At 41.6% G+C, this 13,525-nt stretch overlaps 1 protein-coding gene across 1 annotated transcript in view; it reads left to right on the top strand.

Annotated features, from left to right (window-relative positions):
- The first annotated feature begins 4,143 nt into the window (after nt 1-4,143).
- LAMC2 (laminin subunit gamma 2) overlaps nt 4,144-13,525 on the top strand; it is a 29,903-nt gene continuing 20,521 nt past the window's right edge. The window contains exons 1-5 of the mRNA XM_075182249.1: nt 4,144-4,213; nt 6,858-7,055; nt 8,675-8,792; nt 10,550-10,651; nt 12,022-12,158. Coding sequence (XP_075038350.1) covers nt 4,144-4,213; nt 6,858-7,055; nt 8,675-8,792; nt 10,550-10,651; nt 12,022-12,158 — 625 coding nt within the window. The remainder of the gene's footprint in view (nt 4,214-6,857; nt 7,056-8,674; nt 8,793-10,549; nt 10,652-12,021; nt 12,159-13,525) is intronic.

The following is a 13,525-nucleotide window of genomic DNA, read 5'->3' as shown; positions in this document are numbered from 1 at the left end:
GTCAACAAGTCTGATGGACATAACATCTTAGAACCCTCACCTTCAGTGGTGAATACATGCCAGGCCATCCAGTTGACTATGGGTGAGGATGGTGCCATAGAGTAAGGAGCCTTGTATGTCTCCATCTCAAAACTGAAGTGAATTTTAGCTACAATTTTGTGAATGGAGGGAGAGGAGAACTGCTTCCACTATTGTGAAGTGGCTGCTCTAGGTGCGATAAGGATATGGCCCCACACATATCTATTGTTTCGGTAGTTCAGGAAATAGTTGAGAAGGACAATGAGTGCAGATGGGTTATTTGCACTTTCGTGACTTTTTCTGCTAGTTGAAGAATTTCTACCCAAATCGGCCGGACCAGAATACAGGGAAGATATCTCTGACAGCCCCGCAATGGCGCCAGCAAAGCGGAGAGTAAGAACGCCAAATCTGGTGTAGGCGGGACGGGGTTAGGTAAGTCCTATATAGAAGCTTCATAAATATTTCTAGGTGATTAGTACATTTATACATTTTAGATAAATTATTATAGATGTGATCCCATTGAGTTGGGGAGAGCGATATATCCAGATCGGATTCCTACTTTGTTTGAGAGATATGTTTAGTCGTAACAGGGAGAGTGGTGAGGTAAGTGTTCCAGAATGTAATGCCTCCTTTGTTGTTGCCTGTAGTCAGTTTAGAATAGACAGGGGCAGGGAAGGGTTGAACGGGTAGGTCCGACAGAGAAGGTCAGTGATCCAATGTTGCAGCCGCAGCCCGCAGGTACTTATAAAAGTCTTTAGAGGGGAGACCAAAGCTATCCTGCAGTTGTGCAAAGGACCCTCAGCGCCAAATAAGTGTGTAAGAAAGCAAAAGCTCTCGGGGATCAAGCCGGAGAGATCAAAAACAGGGATAAGTTTAGAAACACTGGAGCGAGAAACGTTAGTGGTTGGGGGTACAAAATCTGAAGAGGGTCCATTGTTCTATCCCAAACCCTAAGTGCTTCCCGAATGGTGGAGGGGAGCATGGAGCCAAATCAGTTCAGCTATGAAAAAGGAAGGGTGAAGGGCACTTTCAAGGTCACCCCAGGGCAAGTGGTGAGCTGGAAAAGCCCAATCCCGAATCTGAGATACTATACAGCATCTTGATATTTTACCAGGTTAGGGAGGCCAAGTCCAGCTTGTCTTCTGGGCAGAACCATCCGGATTAAGGATAGTCCAGAGGGTTTGCCCCTCCAGATGTATTTAAGCATAAGGGAGTGGAGCACATCCATATACCTCTTTGGGAGCAGATATGGGATTTTTCTAAACACATACATGAGTTTAGGGAGCAACATCATTTTGAACGCAGCCACTCTACCCAGCCAGGAGACCTCATAGCCCATCCAAGTGGTTGATAACCTGGTAAGCTGGGCAATCAATGGGGGATAATTAATGTCAAACACGTTAGAAATATCCTCCCTGTCTCCATCCCCCTGTCCCCTAATCTTACCTCCATCAAACGGGCTCTCAAAACCCACCGGTTCCTTAAGGTCTACCAGCCATCCACTTAACCTTCTCCTTCCTTGTTCTCCTCAACTCCCACCTCCCTGTCTCCTCTTGTGCTTGATCCCCTCCACTGACTCCCCTTGTGCCTGCTGTTTGCTTCCCCTCCACTTAGTATGTAAGCTCTTATGCGGAGGACCCTCTTCCCTTCTGTCTCAATACCATTTGTTATACTCCGACACCACTGTACTTGCTATGCTTGGAGATATTGAAGTTTCGGCTATGCTCGTTTTACTCTGTAATGTTGTACCCTTATATACTGTCTGTATTGTATTTTTGTATTTTGTACGGTGCTGCGGATACCTTGTGGAGCCATATAAATAAAGAGTAATAATAATAATATTGGCCGGGATGTGTATTCCCAGGTGGGAAAGTGAGTGTTCTTTCCAAACATATTTAAAGCGAGCTTTCAGGCGTGTCAAAGAGTCTAGCGGGAAGTTAATAGGAATAGAGAGAGCTTCCGTTTTTTTAGTGTTTCGTTTATAATACGACGCCTGGCTATATTCGGTTAACATTTTATGTAAATCCAATAGTGAGGTCTCCGGACTGGTCACAAGGAGAAGCACATCGTCCGCAATTAAACAAAGACCATGGTCAGTCCCCCGGAGGTTAAAACCCTGGTAAACATTGGAACAACGTATGCGTTCTCCCAATGGTTCAATGGTCAATATATACATGAGAGGGGACAATGGGCAACCCTGTCTGGTACCATTCAAAACAGCAAATTTGTCAGAAAGGAATCCATTGCTAAACACCTTGGCGGACGGGCCGCCACAAAGTGCCAGGACCGCCCTCAGAATACTGCCAGTAAAAACAAATTTCAACAAGACCTGCTGCATATATCCAAAGTGGAGTCTGGCGAATGCCTTCTCTGCGTCCAGGGAAAGCATCAACAGCTCATCCTGGGGTCTTGAGACATACTCCATAATATTCAAGATTCTTCTTGTGTTATCGAAGGCTTGATGCCCCATGACAAAGCCCACCTGATCAGGGTGAGGGCCATCTTCCTTTTAACAGTATAAGAAAACTGCTGCAGCTATAATCTGCCTCTTATTTGCACACTGGAGTTATTACCATTGGCATCTGTGTTTAATACACGAATGTGAGAATTTTTTTTATGTACATATCTCACAAGACACTGCAAAATTTTTAAGACATGCACTTATTGTCTCCTGCCTAGACTATTGCAATTCCCTTCTTATTGGTCTTCCCCTAACCAGACGTTTATCTATCCAGCTAGACTAATTTTTTAATGTAAAACGTTTTTGGTTTTTTTTACGGTTGCTCCGCTCTGTCTGTCTGAAGTTAGTTGTTTCCCATGGTACTTTTTCATAAGTTACCCCTTCTAGCACTATAGTGGGCTGACCCACATCCCATGATCCCCTGTTAGTCCTAGGAAACATGTAGTTAATGTAGTACCTGGTGGGATAGACCAAGACTATCTGGTTTTTGATTGAAAAATATATGCTTTATTCATACTTACCAACTTTGTAGTGTTGCCCCCAGGGAGACCTCGGAGTGGGGTGAATAGGGATGGAAGAAGGGGGTGGGGCATTATCACATTATTATAGCACCACCTCCTAGATGCAATGATGCAAAAGCGTAATTTTTCAGTGGGGACGAGGCCAAAAATGACGCAATTCACTGTGAATTGCGTTATTAGGCTCCCATCCCACCTCTTCACTAGGAAGTTGGCAGATGCGTGAGAAATGCCTGCTCTCCCGGGAGTATGGGAGACCTACGCGAAAGTTCAGGAGTCTCACGGACATTCAGTGAGCAAGTATGGCTTTATTTGTATAAAATATACAAAAAAAAACCCATATAACTTGACATTCAAGTGCTGCTTCATAGCACAGACAAAACACAATACACCGCTAAATATAAATCCGGCATATATAAGAGCACAATATAAGATGTGGTGGGCTATAGTTGCCCTGCGGAGCCTTCATCTGTGCCCCCTTCCCCCCCAGCCGGCTGCTCCTGATCTGATCATTCGTCATTCGCTCCTCTGTGCGGCCCCTTTGAAGGCTGCGGCCCTCCACCTCTCTCATGTTGCCCCTCAATCCCTTACACTATATATCATGTACCGCACTACTCAAGCATCACTTAAACATCAACAACATTTTCAACAATGTTCAAGCTAAGTGATGGGGGGGGGGGGACTAATAGGCCCAAAGTTTTTTTTTTTGTTGAGTGCAGGCAACAGGAATACAGCCCCAATAAAATGGTTTATGTCTATGTATAGTGGATACGCCATGTAGGTTAGGTGTACAAGTCTTATATCTATATAGTGTTACTCGCAGAACATGTAGTACAGATTTATACCTGCCCAACAGGAAAGTGTCCCTAGAAATTGTTTAGAAATGTCTTCAAGTAAGGATCTGTATTGTAGGGAATATTGGCAATGAAACGCTGCTCAGTGGCTCTCTGTCCACAGACTGGGTTGCCTGGTGCGTAAGGCAGGAACTCGTGTGTGCCTGCGAGATGGAAGGGTTGGGCTGTTATTCAGAGGGTGAGTCACAGAAGATCTTTGTGTCTGCAGTGAGTCAGATTACAGGGATCTCATAAAACACACCTGAAGGAGACTCGCATAGACAGTCAGAGTGGATTGTACGAGACACATACCATGGTGTTATGGAGGAGCCTGTGTTTGCTGCTGTGTGCTACTGTGTCAGTGGTTTCTGGGACCATAGATGGTAAGAATAATGGGTTTTCATTTTTGGAGTGTGCAGCATTTACACTGAAATACATGGAAACTTTTTATGGACAGTGTTTGCATTGGTTGTATGTAACTGCATAAACAGATTGATGTCCTGTAGTATGAATAGTTCATCATTTTATTAAAGAAGCTACAAGTGTGAGGATACATTTTGCCTTGATGGAAGGAGAAGAACTGTGTTATGTACTGTTATGAGGCCTGTGTAAGGGAAAGGACTTTTCCCAAATGTGTGCAATCCAAAATCTTTCTGCAAAGTTGTTAAAGGATTTAGCAACCTTCTTACAACATTAATTTATTGGCTTACAAATGCACCCCTGGTACTTTTAGAAAATAAATAGCTTTTTTTCTTGTTGGCTTCTTTCTGCATTTTCCATCAACACTTTATATTATTGCATTAAAGTTGATTATTTGCATTTCTTTAGATACAAAACAAAATTGTTTAATGGACAGATATAAAGTTTATTAAACAAAAAACAATAGCAAGCCAGGGAATTAAAGCAGTATATTTCGTCAAAGCTACAAGAAGGCGTGTATAAACAAATAAAATATTCTGAAGGTGAATGATTACTTTAATTGCAGCTAGCAAAGGGACTGTTGTGGGAGGATTTGGCACATTTAAATCTCCTTGCGTTTTACAGACACTTCAGGTTGGATTTAATCTTACCTTATATAGCTCAATGTGAGATGCTTTTTACCTACAATACACAATTAACATGAATGCTCGTCTTTGTACTGCGTGTGTCATGGTACTTGCTGAACAGAAGATTTAGGAGTTTGTGTAATCATCAGATATCTAGTTGTAGTTCTAAGGCTAATGTAATGATTGCCAAGGTATGCGTTCGTTTTCATAGTAATTATGCAGCTTAAAACATGTTCAGAAAATAGATCACATACTGATTATGTCGAACAGGTTAGTTTAGGGCAACACAGTAAGAGATGAAGAAGGAAGATAGAAAGAGCACTTTTGTATACTATAAATGTAAATGTCCTTTATAGTGCAGTTTACAGAACAGATTACTCATACATTAGATAAATGGGCAACAATTTAGTTTTTCACGTTGAGGTTGGGAGATAAAAAAAAATTGCAGCTCACTGAGTTATGGAAAGTGACTGCCATAATTTAATAGTCGGACTTCTGGTGCTGTAGGGGGATGACAATATAATTGACAATAAATAATTAACAGGCATCTTTAGTGCTGTCATTGGGGCTGATTCATTAAGAAATGTTAAGCAAAAGTAAGTGAGTAAGGCAAAACCATGTTGCATTAGAGGGGGAGGCAGATTTATATTTGGGGTAGGGCATGACCTAGATCAAGTTTAAATTTCAGTGTACAAATAAAGTTATCAGGTATTTTGTGTGCTACATGGAAAAAGCCAGTTTTTTCCTTATGTGCAAAATAATAAACTAATTTGCATCCCTTGCATTGTAACATGGTTTTGTCCAGAAAACTTGAGTAAGAAAACGTACTTAATATTTTGCTTAACTTTCCTTAATGAATCAGGTTCATTATCATTAGAGGAATGTATAGTGCCAAATACCTCTGTTTTGTAATGAACAATTCCTAATCCACACTTGTTATAAACCAACAAGGAGGATTTCTAAATGCTAATCACTTGTGTCTATAAGGGTGGGACTGTGTATTATTACATATTCTATGAGAAGAAATTTACTTATTGGATTTGGAATGTTATCGTGTCATAACCTGAGTTTTGGAGGATTAAATTGTGAAAGAATTGCTAGATCTTTGAAAGATATTCGAGGCAACTGACATCACAGTTTCAGATGAAGATGTAAAGTTAATGGTGATAAACTGGTATGGTGTGGTGTGCAACTATAAAGGAGCCCTCACACACATGTCTTTCTTAAGATGGTAATATTAGAGGAGATCTTACAAATAAATGTGGGCAGACTGAATGATCCCTTTTCTGAACATGTTTGTTATATTGATGTTTATCAGCTTCAGATTGTTCTGTCTCCATTATCAATCAACAAAAAGAAAGGATTATGGAAAGAATGTTTGATTAAACTTCATAGAATCATGTGCGTGGGCACTTTAATGCTCCCTACACACACATTGCAGCCAATATCGGCCAATGTACCCAAACATGGCCAAGTAAAAATCCAATATAAATGGATATAATCATTATCGGGCGTGTTGGTAAATGTGTTTTGAAGGTGACTGCAGGTGACTAGTATCCGCCAGTATGTGAAGTCATCTTCCGACCCTACTGACGGGCCCCAGCGACTCTGGAAGTGGCCCTGCAGCTCAGGCCCGTGGAGCAGTTAGATCACGTCCAATTAAAATTGAACAGGATTGGCTTCTGGTCTCCAGTGGCGCAAACAAATCAGTTATTACTGATATAATTGCAGCAACTAAGGGCAGAAGCTTTGAAATAAGTAGGTTCCACTTGTAATGTTGAATCACCATCTGGTCTCAAGTTATGGGCAAATATGACGACATTGTAGAGGTGTGGGAGAACTTGGAGCAGAGAAAAGAGCCTGTGCTAATAATTGATGGTCCTTGATAAGTGTTATTATTTATTTACTTGTGATAAACTTATTGAATGTATGTTATTTATGTAACATGAATCCCTTATTCTGTGTCTCTCCTTCCTATCAGTCCATGTGTCCGTCTGCAACTGTAATGGCCGCTCCCAGCGCTGTGTGTTTGACAGAGATCTGCAGGCACAGACAGGCTCTGGGTTCCGTTGTATAGACTGTACTGGAGGCTATGATGGCCCACGCTGTGAGAGCTGCAGAAGTGGGCACTACCCACAGCCGGGAGGTACCTGTGCACCCTGCCAATGCCATGCTTCAGGTATGTCCTCTGGAATGTAGGTTTGATTAGGCAGAATGACCATAACATTATCAGTTCTAATTAGTTTTTAAATACTTCTCTGTACATTGAGTTCTCATCAACAGGACATTTCAGATTTCTCCACACATACTCTCTAAGCACAGACCAGAAAGATGCATGGATGTGTTTATAATACATGACAAAACTCTCTGTACTCGCCCCAGATATAATATAACAGCAAAACCGGAATGAGTTTTATGTACTTGATCAACATATAATCAACATTTATTTATATAGCAAATTCCATAGCGCTTTACAATTAGGAACTAACAGTAATAAAACAAAATGGGCAGCACGGTGGCTCAGTGGTTAGCACTTCTGCCACACAGCACTGGGGTCATGAGTTCAATTCCTGACCATGGCCTTCTCTGTGTGGAGTTTGTATGTTCTCCCCGTTTGCGTGGGTTTCCTCCGGGTGCTCCGGTTTCCTCACACACTTCAAAAACATACTGGTAGGTTAATTGGCTGCTATCAAATTGACCCTAGTCTCTCTATCTCTCTCTGTCTGTCTGTGTTAGGAAATTTAGACTGTAAACTCCATTGGGGCAGGGACTGATGTGAATGAGTTCTCTGTACAGCGCTGCGGAATTAGTGGCGCTATATAAATAAATGATGATGATGAATTCTGGGTAATACGGACAGACAGAGAGGTAAGCTTACAATCTATGGATTGATACTAAATGGTGCAATGTGCTTATTGAGCACTTTACCACTAAGTTAATTGGATTAGGTACCTGCATCCTGTTCATGCCCAAGATTACATGCACACATTCGGTAAAGGTGAGCTGCAGGCGGCTTGTACCGTGAGATGCGCAAGCTGCAGTTTCCCAATTCACATACCTTTATCATAGCTTATCACCCACTGCAATTTTTTAGTTATACACATCTGGGGGTAAATGTATCAAGCTGAGCGTTTCCTGCGGGTTTGAAAAACTAATCTAATTGGTTGCTATAGGCAACATCTCCGTTTTGCAAACCCGCAGGAAACTCTCAGCTTGATACATTTACCCCCCGATGTTAATTTATGTATAAATGCCTGTAAATAATATCTGTATAAACAGTGAGTTCTGATGTCATCAACCTTTATTTATATAGCGCCAGCAAATTCCGTAGCGGTTTACTGCTTTATTGATGTCATTACTTATAATCAGTAATTTCTGATGTCATTAGGTAAAAATGTGTAATACAATGAATATTTAATCTCCACTGTAAATTATTCTGAATATTGAGTCACCTCAGAGATACGGAATTTTCTGGCGCTATATAAATAAATGTTGATGATGTTGATGATCTGTGGCCTGTAAAACAGCACTCACCCTGTGGCCTTGTTTTTTTATAGTCACGGATGTCCACATGGCTTGTAGATCCTTAGAATGTACAGAATGGTATACATTACACCATATATATCCACTCTGGACCATTATTGAATGTACATCTTCATAGAAATATATTATATACCAGTTGTCAAGGTCATACATGCAACACTCCACCAACAGCCTGAATAGGGGAAGGGAATGTCCTTATTATACCGTACCCAGCTCTTATTACAGGTGTAACTTACATAGTGTTTCCCTTTACAGGTTCTCTCAGCACCCAGTGTGATAACAATGGACGCTGCAGCTGTAAGCCCGGGGTGATGGGAGAGAAGTGTGACCGATGTCAGCCTGGTTTCCATTCACTCACTGAGGCCGGATGCAGGTAAAATGCATTTATATCAGAACGTGGTGGATGTCATGGTCAAAGCTGGCTCAATGGTAATGCCAGGGGGCAGGGATAAGAGGGCCTAACTGGTTTAGAACAGAACAAATTGTAACCAGTCAGATCAGCAGACTGCTCACAGCAGCACAGGTTATTTCAGCAGAGGAATGTGCTCTGCTGTGGGAGACAGTGACCTGTGATGGGGACAGTGATGGCAGTAGGGGAATGGAGCCACAAATTACAGTGCAATATGACAGAGTAGTGTTGTGAAGCTCTTACCAAACCAATGTTAACCTTTTTCGAATTGGCACACTGAGCAAGGGAGTGAGAATGATGTGGATGTTCTGCTATGGGGTGAGGCCACCCTCACTGAGGATGTGCCTAACGCCCCTCTCCTCTACAATCATCCTGGCATTGCCCCGCTCTCCTGTGCAGAGTAGCAGTAGGCAGGACATACTTCATAACATTCCCACAGTTGGGGAAAATGGTCTGACTGGCAGGACAGTGGAACAGTCCATTAGAATTGGGCCTGTTCTACCTAAATCAGGCCAGTAGGGGGTGTGATAAGGCTATGAGAATTGTCGTAGAATGATTCTGAAAAGAATTCTGATACTTTATAATATCACATATCGTGGATACATTGGGCCTGATTCATTAAGGAAAGTAAGGCAAAAAAGAAAAAGTAATTTTTCTCTGGGACAAAACCATGTTACAGTGCCAGGGGTGCAAATTATTATTTTTTATTTTGCACCTAAGTTAAATACTGGCTATTTTTTCTTGTAGCACACAAATACTTGATAATGTTATTTTTACACTGAAATTTAAAGTTGATCTAGGACATTCCCTACCCGAAACATAAATCTGCCATCACATTTTAAAATTACCTACCCCTCCAATGCAACATGGTTTTGCCAAGGTGCAAAGTTACTCATTTTTTTTTGCTTTCCTTTCCTTAAACAATCAAACCCAATAACTTCACAATATGAGGCCCCTGACAGTGCCTTATGTAGTCTGGACTTACACATAGACATAACAGAATAAATCAATGGCATTCAAACTAATAGTACATTTTCCTTTAAGAGTCGAATACAGGGCAGCCAATAATAACTAGTCTCATGTTTCTTTCATTCCAGTTTTGGAAAGTCCCTTTTTTTGGCACTGGACTGTTTATAATAGTTTCTTGTTACTAAGCAGAATACACACAATGGCTGAAGACAGAAATGGGTTTAGATTAGAATTAATAAAAATGATTTAACTATTTGACTTCCACAGAAGGTTGTGGTGTCAAATGCACCTACCTATCAAAAAAAAAAAAAAAGTTAATGGGCAGCACGGTGGCTCAGTGGTTAGCACTTCTGCCTCACAGTGCTGGGGTCATGAGTTTCATTGCCGACCATGACTTTATCTGTGTGGAGTTTGTATGTTTTCCTGGGTTTCCTCCCACACTCTAAAAACATACTGGTAGGGTAATTGGCTGCTCTCAAATTGACCTCAGTCTCTCTGTTTGTGTGTGTGTATTAGGGAATTTAGACTGTAAGCTCCAATGGGGCAGTGACTGATGTGAGTTCTCTGTACAGCGCTGCGGAATTAGTGGCGCTATATAAATGGCTGATGATGACAATCCAGCCAATCTGTATTTATATGGTCTCCCATATATGATAAATGTTACTGTTTCTTTATTACACTTTGAGTTATTAACTGGTCCATATAAATTCTGAAAACTAACATATTTTCACTGTGCTTCCTCCAACGTTCAGACGACAAGGCTGCCAGTGTGACCCAGCGGGCAGCAGCCAGGGATGTGACAAGGACGGGAAATGTGTTTGCAAACCTCACGTCACTGGAGAGCGCTGTGATAGGTAAGCTGGACTCTGCTTGTTATACTGTGCGCTGACCCCATGAGAGATACTGGACCTGAGTCATTAAGGAGAGTAAAGCATAAAAAAGGAGTAAGTTTGCACCTGGGCAAAACCATGTTACATTGGAGGTGGAAGATAAATTTAAAATGTGGGGACAGATTTATAGTTGGGGTAGGGCCTAGATCAACTTTACATTTCAGTGTAAAAATAAAGCATGAACAAACAGACAGTATTTAACTTATGTGCAAAATAATAAACTAATTTGCACCCCTTGTAGTGTAACATGGTTTGTCCCGAAGAACATTTACTCCTTTTTCGCACTTACTTTCCTTAATGACTCAGGGCCACTGTCTGTAAGTGACGGTAAATGTTCCAGGACAATACCTGTCTGTGATAACAAGATTTTATATCGCTGTGAAAATCTTTTACATGACAATTTATTAACAGAATGTGATTGATGCTGGCTGGCAGCGGGAAGAGGAGCCTTTGTGCTTGCTAAGCCAGTCCTGGGACCCACTGTGCATGCTTCTATAATAGTGATGGTATTACAGTATGTATGATGTATCTGATTATATCATAGTTGCTAACCTTTACAGGCTGGCCTCCGGGAGTCTCGGAGTAGAAGTGGGCTTGAGGGGGTGAGGCTTCGTAAATCACAGCATTTTGGTCCCGTCCCCTGTGATGTAATGACGCAAACGCGTCATTTTAACACGGGGGCGGGCCAAAACTATGGCGATTCCTGGAGAATCGCATAATGGAGACTTCAAATCTGCCCACTTCACTAGGAAGTGGGCAGATGCAGGAGAATTGCCAGCTCTCCCGGGAGACCTATCCGGAATTCGGGAGTCTCCTGGGTATTGCGGGACAGTTGGCAAGTATGGATTATATGTAACTGCCAGGGACCGAATAGAAGGCTGTATGGTGATGTACACTAATATACTAGTATAATATAATAGATAATAACTTCTATAATAAATCTAATATATCCTACCCAGCCTGAACAAAGTGTTTCTTACACCTGTAGGTGCCTCTTGTATCTCTAACTTTCCTTACATATTCTTGGGAAAAAAATACTGCTTTTTGGTGCAAATAGAATATTTATAATAATAAATTATTATACACGCTGTCCGCCCCTTGTTGCACTATTCGTTAAAGAAAAACTGTTGTAATTAATGTAAGAAAAATGTAATTGTCATATTTTTTGTTTTAATGTACAGCTGTAAGTGCTTATTCAGTCAGGATGGAGAATATTGTATGATCTGTCAGGTTGTGAAACCCCATGTGCAGTATTGTGGGGATGTTCTGGATCAGCAGATTGTGCAGTAGCAGAAAGTGACGGAGTAACTTCAGTGTCACGGTGTCTGTTCCAGGTGTAAATCTGGATTCTATAACCTGGAGGCCGGGCGCACAGAAGGATGCTTACAGTGCTTTTGTTATGGTCACTCAGCAAGTTGCAGCAGCTCTAGTGATTACAGTAAGAGCACGATCACATCTTCCTTTGAGAAAGGTGAGTAAGATAAATGCTGCATTGGCTTAATATGAGATCCCAGTCAATAAACATTTTCTCATTGTTGGTTTCTTATTAGCTGCACTGTCCTAGTGTTGGTATCTTATTAGCTGCGCTGTCCTAGTGTTGGTATCTTATTAGCTGCGCTGTCCTAGTGTTGGTATCTTATTAGCTGCGCTGTCCTAGTGTTGGTATCTTATTAGCTGCACTGTCCTAGTGTTGGTATCTTATTAGCTGCGCTGTCCTAGTGTTGGTATCTTATTAGCTGCGCTGTCTTAGTGTTGGTATCTTATTAGCTGCGCTGTCCCAGTGTTGGTATCTTATTTGCTGCACTGTCCTAGTGTTGGTATCTTATTTGCTGCACTGTCCTAGTGTTGGTATCTTATTTGCTGCACTGTCCTAGTGTTGGTATCTTATTAGCTGCACTGTCCTAGTGTTGGTATCTTATTAGCTGCACTGTCCTAGTGTTGGTATCTTATTAGCTGCACTGTCCCAGTGTTGGTATCTTATTAGCTGCACTGTCCTAGTGTTGGTATCTTATTTGCTGCACTGTCCTAGTGTTGGTATCTTATTAGCTGCACTGTCCTAGTGTTGGTATCTTATTAGCTGCACTGTCCTAGTGTTGGTATCTTATTAGCTGCACTGTCCTAGTGTTGGTATCTTATTAGCTGCGCTGTCCTAGTGTTGGTATCTTATTAGCTGCGCTGTCCTAGTGTTGGTATCTTATTAGCTGCGCTGTCCCAGTGTTGGTATCTTATTAGCTGCGCTGTCCTAGTGTTGGTATCTTATTAGCTGCGCTGTCCTAGTGTTGGTATCTTATTAGCTGCGCTGTCCTAGTGTTGGTATCTTATTAGCTGCGCTGTCCTAGTGTTGGTATCTTATTAGCTGCGCTGTCCTAGTGTTGGTATCTTATTAGCTGCGCTGTCCTAGTGTTGGTATCTTATTAACTGCGCTGTCCTAGTGTTGGTATCTTATTAGCTGCGCTGTCCTAGTGTTGGTATCTTATTAGCTGCGCTGTCCTAGTGTTGGTATCTTATTAGCTGCGCTGTCCTAGTGTTGGTATCCTATTAGCTGCATTGTCCTAGTGTTGGTATCTTATAAGCTGCGCTGTCCTAGTGTTGGTATCTTATTAGCTGCACTGTCCTAGTGTTGGTATCTTATTAGCTGCACTGTCCTAGTGTTGGTATCTTATTAGCTGCACTGTCCTAGTGTTGGTATCTTATTAGCTGCACTGTCCTAGTGTTGGTATCTTATTAGCTGCACTGTCCTAGTGTTGGTATCTTATTAGCTGCACTGACCTAGGGGTAAATGTATCAAGCTGAGAGTTTTCTGGCGGGTTTGAAAAGTGAAGATGTTGCCTATAGCAA

This window comes from Mixophyes fleayi, chromosome 8 (genome assembly GCF_038048845.1).
Source record: "Mixophyes fleayi isolate aMixFle1 chromosome 8, aMixFle1.hap1, whole genome shotgun sequence".
Lineage (NCBI taxonomy): Eukaryota > Metazoa > Chordata > Amphibia > Anura > Limnodynastidae > Mixophyes > Mixophyes fleayi.
The sequence above is the reverse complement of the archived record's forward strand: the minus strand, read 5'-3'. Positions and strand labels throughout refer to the sequence as shown.